This window comes from Gadus morhua, chromosome 17, assembly GCF_902167405.1.
Source record: "Gadus morhua chromosome 17, gadMor3.0, whole genome shotgun sequence".
Lineage (NCBI taxonomy): Eukaryota > Metazoa > Chordata > Actinopteri > Gadiformes > Gadidae > Gadus > Gadus morhua.
Window position 1 is genome coordinate 18,862,736 of NC_044064.1, and position 24,113 is coordinate 18,886,848.

The 24,113-nt window shown below is 46.2% G+C and overlaps 1 protein-coding gene across 1 annotated transcript in view; it reads left to right on the forward strand.

Moving 5' to 3' along the window:
* Window positions 1–23,814, forward strand: part of hecw2a (HECT, C2 and WW domain containing E3 ubiquitin protein ligase 2a) — a 50,368-nt gene extending 26,554 nt beyond the window's left edge. The window contains exons 15-30 of the mRNA XM_030338916.1: window positions 6,694–6,879; window positions 7,326–7,460; window positions 8,523–8,625; window positions 8,874–8,970; window positions 10,718–10,801; window positions 11,403–11,491; window positions 12,053–12,173; window positions 12,758–12,871; window positions 13,543–13,695; window positions 14,520–14,618; window positions 15,449–15,578; window positions 16,035–16,181; window positions 16,801–16,915; window positions 18,632–18,717; window positions 19,189–19,301; window positions 19,817–23,814. Of these exons, the coding sequence (XP_030194776.1) occupies window positions 6,694–6,879; window positions 7,326–7,460; window positions 8,523–8,625; window positions 8,874–8,970; window positions 10,718–10,801; window positions 11,403–11,491; window positions 12,053–12,173; window positions 12,758–12,871; window positions 13,543–13,695; window positions 14,520–14,618; window positions 15,449–15,578; window positions 16,035–16,181; window positions 16,801–16,915; window positions 18,632–18,717; window positions 19,189–19,301; window positions 19,817–19,928 (1,884 nt within the window). The 3' untranslated portion in view covers window positions 19,929–23,814. The remainder of the gene's footprint in view (window positions 1–6,693; window positions 6,880–7,325; window positions 7,461–8,522; window positions 8,626–8,873; window positions 8,971–10,717; window positions 10,802–11,402; window positions 11,492–12,052; window positions 12,174–12,757; window positions 12,872–13,542; window positions 13,696–14,519; window positions 14,619–15,448; window positions 15,579–16,034; window positions 16,182–16,800; window positions 16,916–18,631; window positions 18,718–19,188; window positions 19,302–19,816) is intronic.
* The last annotated feature ends 299 nt before the right edge of the window (window positions 23,815–24,113 follow it).

Genomic DNA, 24,113 nt, shown 5'->3' on the forward strand with positions numbered 1-24,113 from the left:
CCAACCCTGTGAGTCTGACCTCTGACCTCTCACTCCAACCCTGTGAGTCTGACCTCTCACTCCAACCCTGTGAGTCTGACCTCTGACCTCTCACTCCAACCCTGTGAGTCTGACCTCTGACCTCTCACTCCAACCCTGTGAGTCTCTGACCTTTGACTTCTCCCTCCAACCCTGTGAGTCTGACCTCTGACCTCTCACTCCAACCCTGTGAGTCTGACCTTCGAGCTCTCACTCCAACCCTATGAGTCTGACCTCTCACTCCAACCCTGTGAGTCTGACCTCTGACCTCTCACTCCAACCCTGTGAGATTGACCTCTGACCTCTCACTCCAACCATGTGAGTCTGACCTCTGACCTCTCACTCCAACCCTGTGAGTCTGACCTCTGACCTCTCACTCCAGCCCTGTGAGTCTCTGACCTTTGAGCTCTCAGCCCCAGGCCCCCATCTCCATGGGATTGATTTGTTACATCACTGTTTTTCAAACTGTGGGTAGCGATCCATAACTGGGATTGTGGATTGCGGATTGTGGGAAGGTCCCTCAAAACATGTTTTATTGTTTTAGCCTAAAAAATATAAAGGCTATGACTGCCTTCAATCCCTCAATCCGTATGTTGGGTAAAGTGTAAACACTTTATTATGTGTACATTGAGAAATGTTAATGCTTACTTTTTTAAATTGTAATGTCAGGTTTATAGAACATAGATAATGCACTTTAGATCTGTCAGGTATGGTTCGGGCAGGGTCTGGTTTAAACATGGAAGTAGAACCAGTGGGCTGTTGACTGAGGAGTGAACCTCGTGTTTCATCCTAAGTGTAATAAAAAACACACCAAAATTAAACCCTAACCCTCATCACACTGATTCATTAATAGCATTAATGTAATCAAAACTAAACCCTAACCCTCATCACACTGATTCATTAATAGCATTAATGTAGCCAAAACTAAACCCTAACCCTCATCACACTGATTCATTAATAGCATTAATGTAACCAAAATTAAACCCTAACCCTCATCACACTGATTCATTAATAGCATTAATGTAACCAAAACTAAACCCTAACCCTCATCACACTGATTCATTAATAGCATTAATGTAGCCAAAACTAAACCCTAACCCTCATCACACTGATTCATTAATAGCATTAATGTAGCCAAAACTAAACCCTAACCCTCATCACACTGATTCATTAATAGCATTAATGTAACCAAAACTAAACCCTAACCCTCATCACACTGATTCATTAATAGCATTAATGTAACCAAAATTAAACCCTAACCCTCATCACACTGATTCATTAATAGCATTAATGTAACCAAAACTAAACCCTAACCCTCATCACACTGATTCATTAATAGCATTAATGTAGCCAAAACTAAACCCTAACCCTCATCACACTGATTCATTAATAGCATTAATGTAGCCAAAACTAAACCCTAACCCTCATCACACTGATTCATTAATAGCATTAATGTAACCAAAACTAAACCCTAACCCTCATCACACTGATTCATTAATAGCATTAATGTAACCAAAACTAAACCCTAACCCTCATCACACTGATTCATTAATAGCATTAATGTAGCCAAAACTAAACCCTTACCCTCATCACACTGATTCATTAATAGCATTAATGTAGCCAAAACTAAACCCTAACCCTCATCACACTGATTCATTAATAGCATTAATGTAACCAAAACTAAACCCTAACCCTCATCACACTGATTCATTAATAGCATTAATGTAACCAAAACTAAACCCTAACCCTCATCACACTGAATCATTAATAGCATTAATGTAGCCAAAACTAAACCCTAACCCTCATCACACTGATTCATTGATAGCATTAATGTAGCCAAAACTAAACCCTAACCCTCATCACACTGATTCATTAATAGCATTAATGTAGCCAAAACTAAACCCTAACCCTCATCACACTGATTCATTAATAGCATTAATGTAACCAAAACTAAACCCTAACCCTCATCACACTGATTCATTAATAGCATTAATGTAATCAAAACTAAACCCTAACCCTCATCACACTGATTCATTAATAGCATTAATGTAACCAAAACTAAACCCTAACCCTCATCACACTGATTCATTAATAGCATTAATGTAACCAAAACTAAACCCTAACCCTCGTCACACTGATTCATTAATAGCATTAATGTAACCAAAACTAAACCCTAACCCTCGTCACACTGATTCATTAATAGCATTAATGTAGCCAAAACTAAACCCTAACCCTCGTCACACTGATTCATTAATAGCATTAATGTAGCCAAAACTAAACCCTAACCTTCATCACACTGATTCATTAATAGCATTAATGTAACCAAAACTAAGCCCTAACCCTCATCACACTGATTCATTAATAGCATTAATGTAGCCAAAACTAAACCCTAACCCTCATCACACTGATTCATTAATAGCATTAATGTAGCCAAAACTAAACCCTAACCCTCATCACACTGATTCATTAATAGCATTAATGTAACCAAAACTAAACCCTAACCCTCATCACACTGATTCATTAATAGCATTAATGTAACCAAAACTAAACCCTAACCCTCATCACACTGATTCATTAATAGCATTAATGTAACCAAAACTAAACCCTAACCCTCATCACACTGATTCATTAATAGCATTAATGTAACCAAAACTAAACCCTAACCCTCATCACACTGATTCAGTAATAGCATTAATGTAACCAAAACTAAACCCTAACCCTCATCACACTGATTCATTAATAGCATTAATGTAACCAAAACTAAACCCTAACCCTCATCACACTGATTCATTAATAGCATTAAGGTAACCAAAACTAAACCCTAACCCTCATCACACTGATCCATTAATAGCATTAATGTAACCAAAACTAAACCCTAACCCTCATCACACTGATTCATTAATAGCATTAATGTAACCAAAACTAAACCCTAACCCTCATCACACTGATTCATTAATAGCATTAATGTAGCCAAAACTAAACCCTAACCCTCATCACACTGATTCATTAATAGCATTAATGTAGCCAAAACTAAACCCTAACCCTCATCACACTGATTCATTAATAGCATTAATGTAGCCAAAACTAAACCCTAACCCTCATCACACTGATTCATTCATAGCATTAATGTAACCAAAACTAAACCCTAACCCTCATCACACTGATTCATTAATAGCATTAATGTAATCAAAACTAAACCCTAACCCTCATCACACTGATTCATTAATGGCATTAATGTAACTAAAACTAAACCCTAACCCTCATCACACTGATTCATTTATAGCATTAATGTAACCAAAACTAAACCCTAACCCTCGTCACACTGATTCATTAATAGCATTAATGTAACCAAAACTAAACCCTAACCCTCGTCACACTGATTCATTAATAGCATTAATGTAGCCAAAACTAAACCCTAACCCTCGTCACACTGATTCATTAATAGCATTAATGTAACCAAAACTAAACCCTAACCCTCGTCACACTGATTCATTAATAGCATTAATTTAGCCAAAACTAAACCCTAACCCTCGTCACACTGATTCATTAATAGCATTAATGTAACCAAAACTAAACCCTAACCCTCATCACACTGATTCATTAATAGCATTAATGTAGCCAAAACTAAACCCTAACCCTCATCACACTGATTCATTAATAGCATTAATGTAACCAAAACTAAACCCTAACCCTCATCACACTGATTCATTAATAGCATTAATGTAACCAAAACTAAACCCTAACCCTCATCACACTGATTCATTAATAGCATTAATGTAACCAAAACTAAACCCTAACCCTCGTCACACTGATTCATTAATAGCATTAATGTAACCAAAACTAAACCCTAACCCTCATCACACTGATTCATTAATAGCATTAATGTAACCAAAACTAAACCCTAACCCTCATCACACTGATTCATTAATAGCATTAATGTAACCAAAACTAAACCCTAACCCTCATCACACTGATTCATTAATAGCATTAATGTAACCAAAACTAAACCCTAACCCTCATCACACTGATTCATTAATAGCATTAATGTAGCCAAAACTAAACCCTAACCCTCATCACACTGATTCATTAATAGCATTAATGTAGCCAAAACTAAACCCTAACCCTCATCACACTGATTCATTAATAGCATTAATGTAGCCAAAACTAAACCCTAACCCTCATCACACTGAATCATTAATAGCATTTATGTAGCCAAAACTAAACCCTAACCCTCATCACACTGATTCATTAATAGCATTAATGTAGCCAAAACTAAACCCTAACCCTCATCACACTGATTCATTAATAGCATTAATGTAACCAAAACTAAACCCTAACCCTCATCACACTGATTCATTAATAGCATTAATGTAGCCAAAAAGTTTCCTCCAACCACACACTTCTCGCATGGAATCCAATTTCAGGTTTTACGATGAGCCAGATGAAACAATAGCAGTGGTATATATCACACTGCCTGACACCTATTTTGGGTCTTGCAGTACGCAAGGCTGCGAAGATATGTGTTGTTTCTCTGCGTGCCAACATTTTTCCCCTGCACGGTAACCTAGCAACACTATTTTCTGGAACACACTTGATAGGTTGTCCTAATTCTGCAGAGTCATTGGCTGAATATGTACACATTCCGTCTGGAAACACATCCTAATCCAAACACTGGCTATTATGAATACTTCCAAACCCTTCAACTGGTTGTTTGAGTTTAGAAAGCTGTTTGACGGACTGGCCTGTGATAGTAAATAAAAGATGGATTACTAAAACTGGATTTCAACAGGCGGTCCTTTGAGAACCATGTTTAGAAACATCCCCAGGATGTAAACAGTAATAGTTTTGTGACGTTCAAATAAATAGTTGAAAAAAGAGAGCTGTGAGTGGAAGGTTAAAGTGAGTTCCAAGTTAACACCAATCACAAGAATGAGTTCTATCAGGTCGGCTGGTCATCTGGCTATTCTTCCCATCATGCATTGCTTTCAGCAAGTGCCCTACCCTGACCTTAACCACACAAACAAATGCTGAGTAACAAACGTGAGCCTCTGTTACATAGTAACCCAAATATTCCTGACCTGAACTTAATATTAAAGGGGGCTAGGTGATCAGCTCTCTCCTGGCTCCACTGAAACATTTGGAACCAATGTCATTGGTCAAAATGAATTCCCTGTACCGTTGACCTCTGCTTTGGGCTTCGACAGATTCAAATAAAAAGATGAAGTTCTGACCTTCACAATAAACCCGCCCACTCCTTCTAATCAACCTCCGCTTTTATGGAGACGTGGCTGAAACATGTTGGAAAATGCTGACTTTTATCGGATAGGCCCTAAACCCTAACCCATGTACATTTACATGTAGGGCATTTAGCAGACGCTTTTATCCAAAGCGACTTACAATAAGTACATTTATCAGAAGACGACGAGACACTATATCGATGCCGGTACAGTAAGGATGTTCATAGAACCAACCTCCTCTGTTGTTCCGTTTGAAGAGTGGACATGTCCCTCTCTGATGACATCACCCCGCGGTGTTTGATGTGTCCCCCTCTGATGACATCACCCCGCAGTGTTTGATGTGTCCCCCTCTGATGACATCACCCCGCGGTGTCTGACGTGTCCCTCTCTGATGATATCAATCTGTTGTTCTGTTTGAATGCCGCTTTCAAAACGCTTGGCGTTTCTGGGCGTTTCGGAGGTTTGGACCTTGAGCTCGGAAGAAAGTGCTTTGAACACTCTGTTGGGTCTGAGTTTTCGATCACGAGCTTCGTGCGGAGGTCCTCCGAGATCAGATCACGACAATGGCTGCCCATTTCATTGATAGACTAAAGTGAAATTGTAGCAAGCACTAAGAGGTGAATTTAACACCCATTCTAACATTTTTGCATTACGATACATTATAGCTTACAATTATAAACATCACCTGATCAATTCTCGCTCATGTTCAACCATCGCAAGCATTCCTGATAACTGAATCATCTGATTCAGCAAAGAAGCAGAAGGAGTCCCTGCGGGGATCCATACTTGTTGTTGTTATGAAGTTATGAAGTATTTCGGAAGTAGGGAAGGTTTACGTAAAGACACGTAAGAGCTCCCGAACCTCCGAGCTGTTTCGAAGGTGGCAGATGAGGGGTCCATGAACGCACCATATCCTCTGTTGTTCTGCTTGAAGAGCGTCCCCCTCTGATGACATCACCCTGCGGTCTCTCCTCTGTTGTTCTGCTTGGAGAGCGTCCCTCTCTGATGACATCACCCTGCGGTCTCTCATCTGTTGTTCTGCTCTAAGAGCGTCCCTCTCTGATGACATCACCCTGCGGTCTCTCCTCTGTTGTTCTGCTTGAAGAGCGTCCCTCTCTGATGACATCACCCTGCGGTCTCTCTGTTGTTCTGCTTGGAGAGCGTCCCTCTCTGATGACATAACCCTGCGGTCTCTCCTCTGTTGTTCTGCTTGGAGAGCGTCCCTCTCTGATGACATCACCCTGCGGTCTCTCCTCTGTTCTGTTTGAAGAGCGTCCCTCTCTGATGACATCACCCTGCGGTCTCCCCTCTGTTGTTCTGTTTGAAGAGCGTCCCTCTCTGATGACATCACCCTGCGGTCTCTCCTCTGTGGTTCTGCTTGGAGTGCGTCCCTCTCTGATGATGATCACTGTGTCTCCTCTGTTGTTGTGTCCCACAGAGTGCCTACCGCATGTTTACGAGCAACACGTGTCTGAAGCACATGATCAGCAAGGTGCGGCGCGACGCTCACCACTTTGAGCGCTACCAGCACAACCGCGACCTGGTGGCCTTCCTCAACCTGTTCTCCAACAAGCAGCTGGAGCTGCCCCGCGGCTGGGAGATGAAGCACGACCACACCGGGAAGGTAGGGAGAACCCGGGGGAGAGGGAGAGCAGGGAGAGACAGGGGTAGAGAGACACCAGCGGAGAGCAGGGAGAGAGAGAGCAGGGAGAGAGAGGGAGGTTTGGTAACCAAGCACCATCACACCGGGAAGTTAGAGAGACACCGGGGGAGAGCAGGGAGAGAGAGGGCCAGGGGTTAGAGAGACATAGAGACATAGAGACAGGGGAGTGAGAGAGAGAGAGAGGGGGAGAAGGTGGTGTGGGGAGGGGAGTCGGGGTGAAGGTTGTGGTGTGTGTGTGTGTGTGTGGTTGATGGTGGTGGTAATGAAGGTGTTGGTGATGGTGGTGGTGTTGCTGGTGGTGTTGGTGATGGTGGTGGTGATGGTGGTGGTGGTGGTGGAGGTGGTGGTGTGTGTGCGGGTGGAGTACCGTTGACGTCTCCTCCGCCCTCTGCTCTCTCCGTCCGCAGCCCTTCTTCGTGGACCACAACTGTCGCTCCACCACCTTCATCGACCCCCGGCTGCCGCTGCAGAGCTCGCGCTCCACCGGCCTGCTGGCCCACCGCCAACACCTCAGCCGACAGCGAAGCCACAGCGCCGGGGAGGTAAGCCCCCACCCAACACCTCCGTCACCACCACCGCCATCTCCTATCAGCCTACCAGCACCACCACCAGCACCAGCACCACCACCAGCACCACCACCAGCACCACCACAAGCACCACCACCACCACCACCACCACCACATGGATAAACACACAGCTGTTGATATTGTTCTTGTTGGTTCCTTAAATAGACATGTATACTCTTTATAGTACTACAGACTCACATAGGGAGATTCATACGTAGTTACAACGTCTGACTCGCCCGTACTAGCACGCACACACACGCACACATATACACACATGCACACGCACACGCACACACACTCACACACACTTATATTCCAGCCAGCCACATTCTAGCCAGCCGGTTGCCAGCTGCTTGCTAAAGGACCTGCTCTACTTCCTGAAATACTGCTGCCCTGGTGCTGACTGATGCTCTGGGTGTGACTGTGTGTGTGTGTGTGTGTGTGTGTGTGTGTGTGTGTGTGTGTGTGTGTGTGTGTGTGTGCGTGTGCGTGCGTGCGTGTGTGTGTTTGTGTATTTATTGGTCTATGCAAATATGTTGCATCATATCCAGTTTTGAACTGTGTTTGTAAAGATTAAGACACTTTGACCCCTGAGCTTAAACGATGCATGGTGTCGCTCAGTGCAGTGACATCATATGATGAGTTGGTGGAAATATAGTCTGGGGGCTGCTTTCTGATTGGGTGTCGATGTAACTGTACTCTCTCTCTCTCTCTCTCTCTCTCTCTCTCTCTCTCTCTCTCTCTCTCTCTCTCTCTCTCTCTCTCTCTCTCTCTCTCTCTATATCTATATGGGCTGTGTTCTGATTAGGTGTGGATAAGGATGGTGTCACAGAGTGTTGCTATAAATTAAATATGACCTTAAACAATGCTTGATATCGCTCAGTGCAGTGACATCATAGGATGAGTTGGTGGAAATGCAGTCTGGGGTCTGTTTTCTGATTGGCTGTTGATGTCAATATATTCTGCAGGCTGAGCTCTGATTGGTTGGAGGTTCTGATTGGAGCTCTCTCTGGCCTTTATCTTCCTCTGGTTCTGCAGGTGGTGGATGATTCCCGCCAGTCCAACCAACCCATCCTGCCACGCCCCTCCAGCACATTCAGCGGCTCCAGTCGGAACCAGTACCAAGACCTGGTACCTGTGGGTGGGTCACGCACATGCACACACACACACACACACATGCACATACACACACTTTCACAGTCATGCACACAAAAGCGCACACACGGGCACAGACACGCACACACACGCACAAACACGCATTTTTACACACACTTAGATATGCATGTGCACGCACACAAACACACACGAACGCACACACACTCACACACACACACACTCACACACCAGGATTGATTGTTGTGCCTCCTTTCTCTCACCGTCCTTCTTCAGCCTATAATGACAAGATAGTTGCGTTTCTACGGCAACCGAATATCGTTGACATCCTGCAAGAGAGGCAGCCAGAGCTCGCTAGAAACCACTCACTGAAGTATGTCCCTATCTACATATCAATCGATATATATATATATATATATATATATATATATATATATATATATATATATATATGTATCTGTCTATCTATCTATCTATCTGTCTGTCTGTCTGTCTGTCTGTCTGTCTGTCTGTCTGTCTGTCTGTCTATCTATCCTTCTCTCTTTTACTCTGAATATGTCTCTCTCTTCTTCTCCCCTCCCGCCCCCTCTCTCCCAATCTCACTCTTCAATCCATCTCTTCCTCTCTCTTTCCCTTACTTTCCCTCTCTATATTTCTCCCACTCTCTTACAATCCATCAAGTTTCTCACCCATACTTCCCTACCCTTTCTCACCCCCTTCTCTCTCTCTCTCTCTCTCTCTCTCTCTCTCTCTCTCTCTCTCTCTCTCTCTCTCTCTCTCTCTCTCTCTCTCTCTCTCTCTCTCTCTCTCTCTCTCTCTCTCTCTCTCTCTCTCTCTCTCTCTCTCTCTCTCTGACAGGTGGCAGCTCCTGTCTGTTTCTATCCCTCCCTCCTCTCTGCGTCTCTCTCTCCCTCCTATCTGTGTCTATGTCTCTCTCTCCTCTCTCTCTCCCTTCTCTCTGGGTCTATGTCTCTCCCTCCTCTCTCTCCTCTCTGTGTATATGTCTCTCTCTCCCTCCTCTCTGTGTCAATGTCTCTCTCTCCTCTCTCTCTCTCTCTCCCTCCTCTCTGTCTCTATGTCTCTTTCTCCTCTCTCCTCTCTGTCTGTGTCCCTCTCTCTCCTCTTTTTCTCTCCTCTCTATGTCTCTCTCCTCTCTCTCCTCTCTCTCTCTCCTCTCTGTGTCTATGTCTCTTTCTCCTCTCTCCTCTCTGTGTCTGTCTCTCTCTCTCCTCTCTTTCTCTCCTCTCTGTGTCTATATCTCTCTCTCCTCTCTCTCTCTCCTCTCTGTGTCTATGTCTCTCTCTCCCCTCTCACTCTCTCTCTCCTCTCTGTGTCTATGTCTCTCTCTCCTCTCTCTCTCTCTCCTCTCTGTGTCTATGTCTCTCTCTCCCCTCTCTCTCTCTCTCCTCTCTGTGTCTATGTCTCTCTCTCCTCTCTCTCTCTCTCTCCTCTCTGTGTCTATGTCTCTCTCCCCTCTCTCTCTCCTCTCTGTGTCTATGTCTCTCAGTCAGGGTCGACCTTGCTCTCCACCACCTCCACAATCACCATCATCCTCAATCATCCTCCACGTGGTTAACCTTTGAGCCTCAGAGATGTACTCCGTTAACCCATGCATCTGTGTGTGTGTGTGTGTGTGTGTGTGTGTGTGTGTGTGTGTGTGTGTGTGTGTGTGTGTGTGTGTGTGTGTGTGTGTGTGTGTGTGTGTGTGTGTGTGTGTGTGTGCACTTGTGTGCATGTTAATATGTTTGTGTGTGTGTGCCTGTGTGTGTATGCATGTTTATATATCTTCGTGTGTGTGTGTGTGTGTGTGTGTGTGTGTGTGTGTGTGTGTGTGTGTGTGTGAATGCAAGTTTTCTGTTTTTGTGTGTGTGTGCGTATGTATGTATATGTGTGAATGCATATCTTTTGTCTTTGTGTGTGAGTGTATGTGTGAATGCATGTGTTTTGTCTTGTCTTGTGTGTGTGTGTGTGTGTGTGTTTGTGTGTGTGTGTGTGTGTGTGTGTGTGTGTGTGTGTGTGTGTGTGTGTGTGTGTGTGTGTGTGTGTGTGTGTGTGTGTGTGAGTGCGTGTGTGTGTGCGTGTGTGTGTGCCTGCGTGTGCGCGTGTCTGCGTGTGCGCAGGGAGAAGGTGCAGTTCATCCGCAGTGAGGGCGTCTCGGGACTGGCTCGTCTCTCGAGCGATGCTGACCTGGTCATGCTGCTGAGGTGAGCGTGTGGGGCCGGGGGTTCCGGGCCACCTCTGTCTGCATCTGAGGGGTGGTTGTACTGCAGTTGTGTTTGTATTGTTTTCCTACTTACTGACGCTCGGGGCGGCAGTAGCTCAGGAGGTAGGGCGGGTTTGCTGGTGACCACAAGGTTGCTAGTTCGATCCCCAGGGTGACACCTCACCCTGACTGCTCCTGACGAGCTGGCTGTCGCCCTGCGTGGTTGAACCGCTGTCGTGTGTGAATGTGTGCAGGAATGGTTGCACGTTTCTTTGGATAAAAGCGAAAAAATTTAAATGTATATGTTAAAATAACCAAACCAGTCGTGCCGGGTGAAAGTCTTTCTAAAGCTGTTGGGACCAATATGTAACAAAAACAATATAACACAACTAGAGATGCTTTTTGTGTTTTTCTTCCCAATCAATAATATTATTTTATTAGCTTGATGTGTTATTGTTTCCATTATCTGTTTTATGAAAGTATATTAATATTCATGTCATCATAGAATTGTTGTGAAATGTTGAATCCATTAGGTAAAGGAATTGCACTAATGTCATCCTCAGCCTAAACAAACCATCACTTTATTTGTGTTTCCTCGGCAGCTTGTTCGAAGAGGATGTGATGTCATACGTCCCTCCTCATGCACTGCTTCATCCAGGATACGCCCTCTCCTCTCCTCAGAGCTCCCCTGGTGTGTCTCTAACACACATCTGTACACACATGTATACTTCAGTTGTGTTACATATTCACCATCTAGTTCAGCGATTCCCAAGTCCCGGTCCGTGGAACCGGGTCTTGAAATATTTCCAGAAGAAGTAGCGTCTTTGCAATACTTTTGCGTTCATTCATGTCTCAGGTGACTTTTCTTGTGTTTCTCTTATAATTGTTATTATTTTATATGATTTCAATGTTGATCACAATGTTGTTCACAAAAATTAAAGCAATAGCAAAGAAATGCTTGAGTGTCAGTGTTGAGCCTGACACTCAAGCATTTCTTTGCTGTTGGTTTAATTTTTGTGAACATGACACATAAACCATCTTGAAAAACAGCCACATCCTTTGTTATCAAAAGGATGCATCTTAAAATGAAGGCATTCAAATTGACTATCCGTGCTCCAGGTTTTTTTATGAATTGACGGTCCTGATGTGGGAGCCCCTGATATAGTTGTTCTGCCCCGATCAGAGACGCGTCTCCCTCCACAGCGTGGGGCGCGGCTCAGCCTCTGTCTCCTCTGCTCGTGTTCCCCTGCAGGCACCCAGCGCGCCAACGCCCGCGCCCCTGCCCCCTACAAGAGGGACTTTGAGGCCAAGCTGAGGAACTTCTACAGGAAGCTGGAGACCAAAGGCTACGGCCAGGGACCCGGGAAAGTCAAGTACGTAACTGCCGGCGGACTGGTAGTGATGCTGCGTCCAATAGAGGGGTCTCTCCCACGCCGCTTGTGGTGTAGCGGCAGCAGCTTTGGAGAACGACCCACGTCCATGACATCAACAATCACGTAGCGGAGGACCAGAGTTAGAGAACGGCAGAAGAGGAGACATGTCTGAATAGCTTTACTTCTATTATTATGTTAAAGTGTCTTGATCTCCTCAAATATCATCAGGTTTAAACGTCTAGCTGTCCTGACTTCCTTCAGTAGAGCCTTTGAGAAAGATTAACATAAGGTATGTGTGTGTGTGGGTGTGGGTGTGTATTTTAATCTGTGTCTGGTTTGGTGTTTGGTTTCTTCTGTGTGTTTCTGTGTTGGTATTTTTGTGTGGGTGAGTGTCTGTGTCTGCGCTTGTGCGTTTTGTGCGTGTGTGCATGTGTGCCTGTTTGTGTGTGTGTGTATGTGTGTGTTTCATGCGTGTGTGCCTGTGTGTGCATTTGGTGCTTTTCGTGCGTCGTGCGATTTGTGCATGTGTTCGTGTTTGTGTGCGCTTCTCGCTTGTGTGCGTGTGTGCGCGTGTGTCTTCCCAGGTTGATAATCCGCCGGGACCACCTGCTGGAAGACGCCTTCAACCAGATCATGTGCTACTCCCGGAAGGACCTGCAGAGGAGCAAGCTGTACGTGGGCTTTGTCGGCGAGGAAGGGTGAGTCCTCTCTACTGCTGTAAGGTCACCACGGCAACGCCCTGGCCCGAAGGTGGAGGGCTGAGTGCCTCTTTACTGCTGTACGGTAACCACGGCAACGCCCCAGACTAGAGGCACGCTGTCAGGGACATGAGAAGGACCGTTATGAAGAGGAGGATGAGGAGGAGAATGATGGTGATGTGGAGGAGGAAGAGGATGGACATGAAGATGATGTTGAGGAGGTGGATGATGATGATGAGGATGATGAGGGTGATGTGAGAGTGATAGTGGTGTTGGGAGTGTAAATATTATCTGTGATATTGTTGTTATTATTATTCAGTCTGCACACAGGAAGGCCGGTTGTCTTATCAGTAGTTGTGACATTATTGGTACCATGGTACTAGTACTGTAGTGGTAGTGATGTTGTTTGTATTATTAGGTTAGGGGTGGTTGGAGTGGTGGTAGTCGTAGTGGTAGTACTTAAAGTCGTAGTAGTACTAGTTTATGTGCCCCATAATAACTGCAATGGGTATTCAATTCACACCATACTATATAATTAATGTACTTTATATTTTGCGTGCATGTGTGTGTGTGTGTGTGTGTGTGTGTGTGTGTGTGTGTGTGTGTGTGTGTGTGTGTGTGTGTGTGTGTGTGTGTGTGTGTGTGTGTGTGTGTGTGTGTGTGTGCTCCAGGCTGGACTACAGCGGTCCCTCCAGAGAGTTCTTCTTTCTGGTCTCCAGGGAGCTGTTCAACCCATATTATGGTCTGTTTGAGTACTCGGCCAACGACACGTACACCGTGCAGATCAGCCCCATGTCAGCCTTCGTAGACAACCACCACGAATGGTGAGGCTACTGCCTGTCTGTCTGTCTGTCTGTCTGTCTGTCTGTCTCTCTGTTTGTTATTCTACCTGTATGTCTGTCTCTCTGTCTATTAGTCTACTTGTCTGTCTATCCTTCTCTCTGTCTGTTACCTGTCTGTTACCTGTCTGTCTGTCTGTCTGTCTGTCTGTCTGTCTGTCTGTCTGTCTGTCTGTCTGTCTGTCTGTCTGTCTGTCTGTCTGTCTGTCTGTCTTTCCGTCTGTCTGTCCCTCTGTCTGTTTGTCTCAGTATTATTTCTCTGGTCATCATATTAGTGTTGTTGTTGTTGTCTTTAATGTTATATTACTTCCTGGTAGGAAGTCAAGAGCTCCCCTCCCTCCTCCTCCTCCTCTCTCCTCCTTTCTCCTGCTCCTCCTCCTCCTCCTCCTCCTCCTCTCTCCTCCATCCTCTTCCTCCTCCTCTCACCTCCTCCTCTCTCCTCCTCCTCCTCCTGCTCCTCCTCCTGCTCCTCCTCTCTCCTCCTCCTCCTCTCCTCCTCCTCCTCCTCTCTCCTCCTCCTCCTCCTCCTCTTCCTCCTCCTCTCTCCTCCTCCTCCTCTCTCCTCCTCCTCCTCCTCCTCCTCCTCCTCCTCATCCAGGCCTCATGCTGTGGTTCTCCTCCTCCAGGCCTCATGCTGTGGTTCTCCTCCTCCTCCTCCAGGCCTCATGCTGTGGTTCTCCTCCTCCAGGCCTCCTCCTGCTCCTCCTCCTGCTCCTCCAGGCCTCATGCTGTGGTTGTCCTCCTCCAGGCCTCATGCTGTGGTTGTCCTCCTCCAGGCCTCATGCTGTGGTTCTTCTCCTCCTCCTCAGGTTCCGTTTCAGCGGGCGTATCCTGGGGCTGGCCCTAGTCCATCAGTACCTCCTGGACGCTTTCTTCACCCGGCCCTTCTACAAGGGCCTCCTGCGCATGTGAGTCCTCCCCATCTCTCTCCAACCAATCTAATCTAATCTAATCTGATCTAATCTAATCTGAGTTTATCCAATCTAATCTCCGCTCCCCATCCCTCCCTGCTTACAATCTCTCTGAGCCACTTACAGAGCCAGGGTTAGTATTTAATATGCTGCTCTACGTAATATCAAGGACATCATAGATATCAGCGGGACTCATAGAAAAGTAAAATTATAATAACCGAAGCTATTTCTCATCTTTGTTTATGCACCATAAAAGGCTTATTATGTCTAAAGATATCATGTTGTTGAAGTCTTAGATATTTTTGAGTTTCCCTGATGCAGCGTGTTGACCTTATTCTGCAGAGTGACTAGCTTCTTACCATCATTTATTCAAGGGCTGACTTAAAAAAAAAAAATGCAATCTTTGATGCAGTAGAGAGTCGCCTGTTCAACTCTCAGAGTCCAAACCGTGAGAAGCTGGCAGGGCTCAGACCAGCCACCACAGTGATAACACTTTCTAAAACAACAGCCTGCCAAATGACTAAACGCCCTCCATTCCTCTAGGCTCAGTGATGAGCTAGAATAGAGCAGCTAGCACTGTTAGCGTTGATGGTTCCTGCTGTTGGCCCTGTCTGACTTTGGGGTTCCATTCCCACGGTCTGGGTCCACCAATGCTAACAAATAGATGCACGCATGGCATTGTAGAATGCTTTGGATAAAAGGTTCCACCAAATAATCCATGAATTGAGGATATCCAGAGTGGGTTTTTAGGAGAGGGAGCAAGGAGCAGCAGTTTAGCAAAGAGGTTCTCTCTGAGGGGTCTTACCCTGACTCTGGGCGGTCCGCAGCCCGTGTGAGCTCAGCGACCTGGAGTTCCTGGACGAGGAGTTCCACCAGAGCCTGCAGTGGATGAAGGACAACGACATCGAGGACATGCTGGACCTCACCTTCACCGTCAACGAGGAGGTCTTCGGACAGGTGGGGACAGGGGAGGGAGGGTGGGAGGGATGGGAGGGTTCACCAGATAGTGGATAGATGTTTCGAGGTATGGTGGACTGATGGTGCAATGATGGTTGAAGAGATGAACTCCTGGATGGATGGAGGGAGCAATGGAAGGATGGGGCTGGCTGGGTGAACAGATGGTGGGGTAGCTCCATTGTGTGTGTCTGCCTCCCTGCCTGTCCTTAACTCCATCTGTGTGTGTGTGTGTGTGTGTGTGTGTGTGTGTGTGTGTGTGTGTGTGTGTGTGTGTGTGTGTGTGTGTGTGTGTGTGTGTGTGTGTGTGTAAATGTGCGTGCGTGCATGCATGTGTGTTTGTGTGTCGGTCTGTGTGTGAGTGTGTGTTTGTGCCCGTGTGGGTTGTATGTGTGCGTCTGTGTGTGTTCGTCTGTGCGCTGTTTGTCTCGGTGTGTGTGTGTGTATGTGTGTGTGCAGATCACAGAGCGGGAGCTGAAGCCGGGCGGGGCGGGCATCCCGGTGTCGGAGAAGAACAAGAAGGAGTACATGGAGCGCATGGTGAAGTGGAGGATCGAGAGGGGCGTCTCCCAGCAGACCGAGAGCCTAGTGCGGGGCTTCTACGAGGTAGGACCCCAAACCACCTGGTCCTCATGAAGAGACCCCGGACCACCTGGTCCTCATGAAGAGACCCCGGACCACCTGGTCCTCATGTTGAGACCCCGGACCACCTGGTTCTCATGAAGAGACCCCGCACCACCTGGTCCTCATGTTGAGACCCCGCACCACCTGGTCCTCATGTTGAGACCCCGGACCACCTGGTCCTCATGTTGAGACCCCGGACCAGGTGGTCCTTAGTTGAGACCCCGGACCAAGTGGTCCTCATGTTGAGACCCCGGACCAGGTGGTCCTTAGTTGAGACCCCAGACCACCTGGTCCTCATGATGAGACCCCGGACCAGGTGGTCCTCATGTTGAGACCCTGGACCAGGTGGTCCTCATGTTGAGACCCTGGACCAGGTGTACTGGTCCTCTTGTTGGAGACAGAATCACCCAGATGAAGAACACATATCAGTGAATCCAGTTTGATGTCAAAGAAAATGAACATCACATATACTGAATATATACTGTATATGTACTGTATACATATATATATATATATATACATATATATATATATATATATATCGTGTGTGTGTGTGTGTGTGTGTGTGTGTGTGTGTGTGTGTGTGTGTGTGTGTGTGCAGGTGGTCGACGTGCGGCTGGTGTCTGTGTTCGATGCCAGGGAGCTGGAGCTGGTGATCGCCGGGACAGCGGAGATCGACCTGGCAGACTGGAGGAGCAACACGGAGTACAGAGGAGGTAGGAGAGGGTGGAGAGGGCGGAGGGGGGTGGAAGGGGTGGAAGGGGTGGAGAGGGGTGGCGGGAGGGGTGGAGAGAGGGGGGAGAGGGGTGGAGGGATGGAGAGGGGTGGAGGGAGGGGTGGAGGGGGGGGAGAGGGTGGAGAGGGGTGCAGGGATGATGGTATTAATTTTTCACTTGGTTTCTAAATATTCAACTGAGGGCAGAGCAGCTACATGTTAGTCCACTTGGTTTGTTAGTAGGATGGTAAGGTTAGTAAGGAAGCTAGTTATTAGGTTAGCCAGTGAAAGGACACTTTAAAGTGGTCCTCAGATGTGAAGACAGGGGGACCTTCTTCAGAGGCAGCCTTCTCCTTCAACCGTGGAGGTATACGACAGAGCACATTCATTAGTGGACCGCATATGGACACAATGAAATGGCATTGGTATTAATGGAGTCATAGGAGGGCTGGGGAGGGATGGATCCTTCTGGGTTCATCGGCTCCAGCAGGGGTATTTTTATATCCCTTCAAAATGATCCATCCCTCTCAGAGGGCCTGTGTTGTTTACGGTGGCCGCACCGATTTAGGAGCGGGCCGGCTAAACATTGAAACAAGTAGCGAACGTCTGAGGGGCGAGATCTACTGTGAATGTAAGCAGATGACTGACTCAGTATTATCCAATCACATCCGTCCTACGCTTTGTCCCGCCTTAATCCTTGGAGCTCAGCCCACTATGGCAGTCCCATACACTCTGACTGCAGTGTCCTTCTGCTTTAAATGAACAATGTGGATTTCTTTCTTCTGGGATTTGAATCCAGGGCTGGTTTTATTCAGATATACTTTAATAATATAATATATATATTATTGCCCAGTCTGGATAAGGTGTGTGTTAAAGTGGGAGGTTCGTTCGGCTAGAATTAACCCAAGCCCCCACCTCTTATTAGCAGGGGGCTGATAAGAATACACTCATGTTTTCACTTTAATTAGTGGATTAAGAGTTAATAAGGGTACACTACTGAACATTTAGTTAAGTAGGCTCCGTACACAGAACACCACCTCTATCGCTGAGCCAACCCTGCGCTGTCTGTCATGTTTTAACTGTCCTTAATTATGGGACATTATGTGACATTGCTTGAAATCTTTTATTATCTGTCAAATGTATCTACAATGATCTGAAATACAGAATAACATGATTCATTCTATGATGTGGGGAGATAATACCAGCAGCCCCGAAGGTGAACAGAACAGTACATAACAACACAGCCTTAATCATTTGATAGCATCAAGTTAAAAGCCTGTTCTGAAGGCTGGGCTATACCACTGAAAGTCAGCCAGATATTGACCATCAGCCATGAATCACTTCACTTCACTTTGAATCTCTTTTAATCGAGGATCGCACTGGGATGCGATGGCTTTGGCATTCAAGTAGCAGGGCTTTGGGGGAGGAGGCTAGGGATGGAAGATTGAAGACTTGGTTCCCTCCTCCTGTATCAGAGGATGGGCTGGATGGACTCCAGTCTGTTATCTACCAACATATTAGTCTAAGTCTGACCCTTTGTAATGTTTTGAAGAACATAAAAAAATTAAAATAATAATAATAATAACCCAACATTCCTTAAAAATGAAACAGGGAAGGGGAAAAAGTGGGAGAGGAAACAAAAAAGGGAGCGTAGGTAGGGAGCGAGGACAGCTGTCCCTCGCCTGAGTCATGCTCTGTCGTCTCGTCACATCCCCAGGGTACCATGACAACCACATAGTGATCCGCTGGTTCTGGGCGGCGGTGGAGCGGTTCAACAACGAGCAGAGGTTGCGGCTGCTGCAGGTAGGCGCGGGTTCGGCTCGACCTCCTGAGGTTGTTCTGCCCCCGTGTGGCGGAAGATTGTATTACAGGACTACGCTTTATTTCGAGCGTTTTAAATAATTTGTTGGAAATTATTATGCGCTATGGTTGTATTAAGTTAAGGATGGTTACTTGTATGTTTAACGTTTTCAATGGTTAGAATTAGATTTAGCTGAGAGATGTTGGAATTTGGGTATCAGGTCAAGTGTTTTTCAGGTAGACTTATGAATCAGAGATGGTTCCATGTCGATATAGGTCAGTGACACCTGTTTACCAATTGCGTTTGGAGCTAAATTTAGGAAACAAAAAGAAAACACACAGTTTGTCCTTCTGACACAAGAGAAGAACAGTAATGCAAAGCCTGTTTCTCCACTATAATGGGGAACATGACCAGGTGACTCTGGCCCAGGCGACTGAGGGTGATGCTGTGTCCTCCTCTGTGTTAATGTCTAGTTTGTGACGGGCACCTCAAGCATACCCTACGAGGGGTTTGCATCTCTGAGGGGCAGCAACGGACCCCGCAGATTCTGTGTGGAGAAGTGGGGCAAAATCACCTCGTTACCAAGGTACCTCTCTCTGTCTGTCTGTCTGTCTGTCTGTCTGTCTGTCTGTCTGTCTGTCTGTCTGTCTGTCTGTCTGTCTGTCTGTCTGTCTGTCTGTCTGTCTGTCTGTCTGTCTGTCTGTCTGTCTGTCTGTCTGTCTGTCTGTCTGTCTCTCTCTCTCTCTCTCTCTCTCTCTCTCTCTCTCTCTCTCTCTCTCTCTCTCTCTTCTTTGGTACTGTCCACTCGTCTCTTTCTATCCTTTCTATCTTTCTGTGTATTTATCATTCCACTGATATTTCTTGCAAACATGCTATCATATACTGTATCATATTATTATTAATAATGTGTGTCTGTGCGCCATGTCATGTGTGTGTTTGTGTGTACGTGTGCACTCATGTGTGTGTGCGGCGTGTTCATGTGTTCATGTTTGTGTGCCTGTGCACGTGTTTGTGTGTGTTTGTGGGTGCGTGCACTCATTTGTGTGTGTGTGTGTGTGTGTGCGCGTGTTCATGTGTGTGTGCGTGCGTGTGCATCCCCAGAGCCCACACATGCTTCAACCGCCTGGACCTGCCCCCGTACCCCTCGTTCTCCATGCTCTACGAGAAGCTGCTGACAGCAGTGGAGGAGACCAGCACCTTCGGCCTGGAGTAGACCCCCCCCCCCCACACACCTCCAAGACACCAAAAGAGATTCACCACTTTGATCCTGAGAGAGACTTTAAAGATGGTGCCAAGGCACCTGGACGGTTTGTGGTCACCTGCTTTTGTATTTTTATTTTCTTTCTTACCTAAGGTCTTCTTTTCCAGGGAACTCACCAAAACAACCGTGCTGTTGTGTTCCCTGACGTAGCGAACAGCTAAGTTAGGGTGACGCCCACTGAGTTAGGGCGACGCCCACTGAGTTAGGGCGACGCCCACTAAGTTAGGGTGACGCTCACTAAGGAGGGTGACGCCCACTGAGGAGGGTGACGCCCACAGAGGAGGGCGACGCCCACTGAGGAGGGCTACGCCCACTGAGGAGGCCACCGCGTGGGGGCGGACCCGTCCTGGTTCTGTTCTTCCTCCGTACCACAGCTCACTCTCCTCTGCCCTTAGAACCACAGTGTCCTTTATCTCTTCAGTTCATGGCCTTGTGTGCTGGAGCCTCCGGCTCCCCCAGGAGGCTGACCCGGACCTGGTCCCCAGAAGCAGCACCCCAGCACCCCCCTGTCCCTGCCCCTCTCCTCTCTGGACCACGAAACTGTGCCGTTTGTACTCCGGGCCCTAGTTGCTGTTGTTGTGTTGTACACTATGATGCCTCTGGATTTAGACCTGGACTTGAAAATAACAAAGCCCTCCAAACAGAACTGAGACTTCAACTAAAACGAGAAGACGACAACGGTTCATTTTCTATCGTGTGCTGCTGAGGTGTTTTCCTTAGATTGTTGTGATCTCATTCTTTGGGGGTTGTTCTTTTTTGAGAAGGCCAAGAATTGGGATGTAATCATTTTTTTGCTTTGATTGAGGTTTTAATGAGGCAGTGGAAGATTGAGTAGTCGAGGGAAAACACACACACACACACACACACACACACACACACAAACACACACATGCACCCAGACACACATGTGTGAAAACATGAACAAACTTGCATATAAAGATAGATACAAACTATATATAGTCCACGGTTGTATCAAGGACAGCAGGTTCTGCTCTCGACTGTTAATATTGTAACACCAGAGCTTGTATGGGCTATCAAAGACAATGATATTCATCCTGATCTATAAATAACCCCTCTGTCCCAATTCTCACAGACACACCGTCCAAACACACACACACACACACACACACACACACACACACACACACACACACACACACACACACACACACACACACACACACACACACACACACACACAGTATATAATTAGCCTTTTTTATTGGGGCTGTCTATTAAATAACAATATTCTACATCGTGCTATCAGCATGCTCGGTTTGTCGAACAAACGTTCCACTTTCTCACCCATAAGGACAACACTCCATCTTCTCAAACATCCATTTATTATAGCAGAGAGCAGAGGAATACACTTGCTCACACAATCACGTGTACAGCGAATGTATCACATCACTGACTGAATGTATATGAACCACACACCAACCTCCTTCTCGCCCAGGAGGAGGGCCGGGGGTCAGACGGGGCTTCATGGTCCTAGAAGGTGCATCTTTTAGCCAGGAAGTGAGGCTTAAGTTGAACAGCTGCTTGATCATCATGGACGTGCTTCTTCCAATAGTGTGGCCAACTCCGAGGAAAAAATCTGGCAACCCTGCAGCTAGGATGCAATTAAAGATGAATTGTGTAGAATTCAGTGGCAACTAACAGATGTTAAAAGTATGTTTTAATATTGTAAAATTCCATGAAAATAAGCATTGTTATACCCTTTATATCAACATAGGGAGGCCGCTAGGTTTCTACAGTAGCCCAGAACGGACAAACAGCTCCTAGAGAGGACACACTTAGTTTTTTAACGATCAGAATCTCTAACTTACTAAAGCCATGTCCTTTAGTTTTACAGGTTAATAACTAGACACAATTTATCAATCTATCAAGGAACCTCATCACTTGACATAATTGCATCATTTTAGAAGTACCCACTGCCCCTAACAGGCCAGTACACCCACTGTCCCCTCACAGGCCAGTACAGGCCACAGAGTTCGTCTACGTTGTTGGTAAGGGAGCGGGGGATGAACTGAGTTACAATCTACAACCTCGCCACTAGATGCCACTAAATCCTACATACTGCACCTCTAATGCTCTTCGGTCTTCAGACCCTTGTTGTATGGTCACAGTAGCAAAAATGTCATGGGGATACAATGTGATTGCCTCATGTGTTGTAGAAGCAAGTTAACATTTGCCTTGGGCAGAAACTTTGGGAGAAACCTGTTAAAAACAGATATGACCACTAGGGGGAAGCACGACCAGAGACTGGAGGATATTGACTGCAGATATTGACTGTATATGGTATTATCAATGTGCCCCATGATAATAACATAAAAGGACTTCCTGGTGATAATGTTATGGACGTCGTCAGGAAATACATTGTCCTGTATCACTTATCAATACTGTACAATACTGAACAACACGTTTTAGACATACATGTCCATAAGGGACAATAATCTTTTCTGTTATTTATTTTTCTGTCTTGAAAGCATGTGATGAATTAGGCTACCTTTCAGACTTTTAGTACATAACTCCACCTTTTCACTCTGTCTTCTACATTATACCATGTATACAACCAGGGGCGCACGCATGTGGCGCGCGCACACACCCACACACACAAATACAAACACACACACACACACAGACATGTATACACTAAGTCATTTTCTATGGGGTGCATGCAAGATTACAACTACTGTACAAAGACCTATTGGAGCTAGCTGGGGCCGGAATAGTGCTGTGGGACCCCTGTGTGTGTGTGTGTGTGTGTGTGTGTGTGTGTGTGTGTGTGTGTGTGTGTGTGTGTGTGTGTGTGTGCGTATGCGTGTTTGTGTGTGTGTTGCCAGGGCAACCGCGCTATCCCGACCCCTGCATGCAAATACTGCATGCGGGGCCTCGACGGCCAGCTCTGTGAGCCGGGCCTCGTCGGGGCCCCTCTCCTCGGTGGTGTTGTGTCATAGCTCGTTATTGCATGCTGAGGTAGTCCAACACACTGTCCTTACTAGCTTATTTTGCATGAGGATACTGTCATCCGATGGGAGAGCGTGTGTGGTGAGGCAGGGGGCGTGTGTCACCTCTGCTCGTGGGCGGTGCTGCCTTATGCTAACCCATCAGCGGCTCCAGGGCACCGGGACGGGACCAGGGAATCAGCTGCGTTAGGCGGGGGTGGCGGAGGGGCCGGGCTGGCTGAGGCCACTGTATGGCCGGGCAGAGGGAAAGGGTCTACCAGACAGCACGCCCATAGCGGAGTGCCATCGGTACCTGGACGGGTATGGGGCGAGCTACGTCGGTGCCGCCGTTGGGAGGGGGAACACTAAAACTACAGGGCTGGTGTGAATGGAAAGTGGAACAGAAAGCATCCGTATGTGTGCCCACACGTGAGGTTCTGCTCGTCTCTGTCTTTGTATATAAAAAAGAAACCTGTACATGTCTGTCCTGTTGTGTGTCTAAATATTTATATTTTGCACTTAATGTACCAAAGGTTTTGGGCTTGCATAGTTAACCATTTAGGCGTCTATCAACCACGTCTCCTAACTCGTAACTGTGTGGCATGAGCAAAGAAGAATAGAAACCAACCAAGCAGGATGGCAGGCGTCTGTCAAGTAACACACATCTCAACTCCCAGGCTTAGTTTTCCCTGCAGCGAAGTCCAGTTTGATGATTGTTGATATTGATATTTTTGGGAAGGACGGCAAAGTGTAATAGGTGCATTGTCCGGTCTGTTGGTGACAGCACTGATCCCGTTTCAGAAGTGACTCTATGCAAAGCTCCTGTGAGTACGTCTCCATTTCACTCAAATGATTGTAATAAAAGAAAGCAAAAGGCAAGTTTTGATTAATTATGCAACGATTGGTGTATTTGTTTCATCTCACTTATAAAAGGCAAAACAAACATTATCTGGAGAAAGTTTATCCAAAAAGCTTTGAAACATTGTATTAAAATAATAATAATCATCAAAATAACTATATACATAACAATGAAATCATCCACGGAATACAAACCATTAGAATACAGAAGATCAGCGGTTAATACAAAAGGCACTTCATAACTTCAAACCCAATTTATTTACTACATGAAAGTTGGGGTGATGAAATAGATATTTTGTATTTTTTAGCTTCTAAAATAAAGCGCACGTGA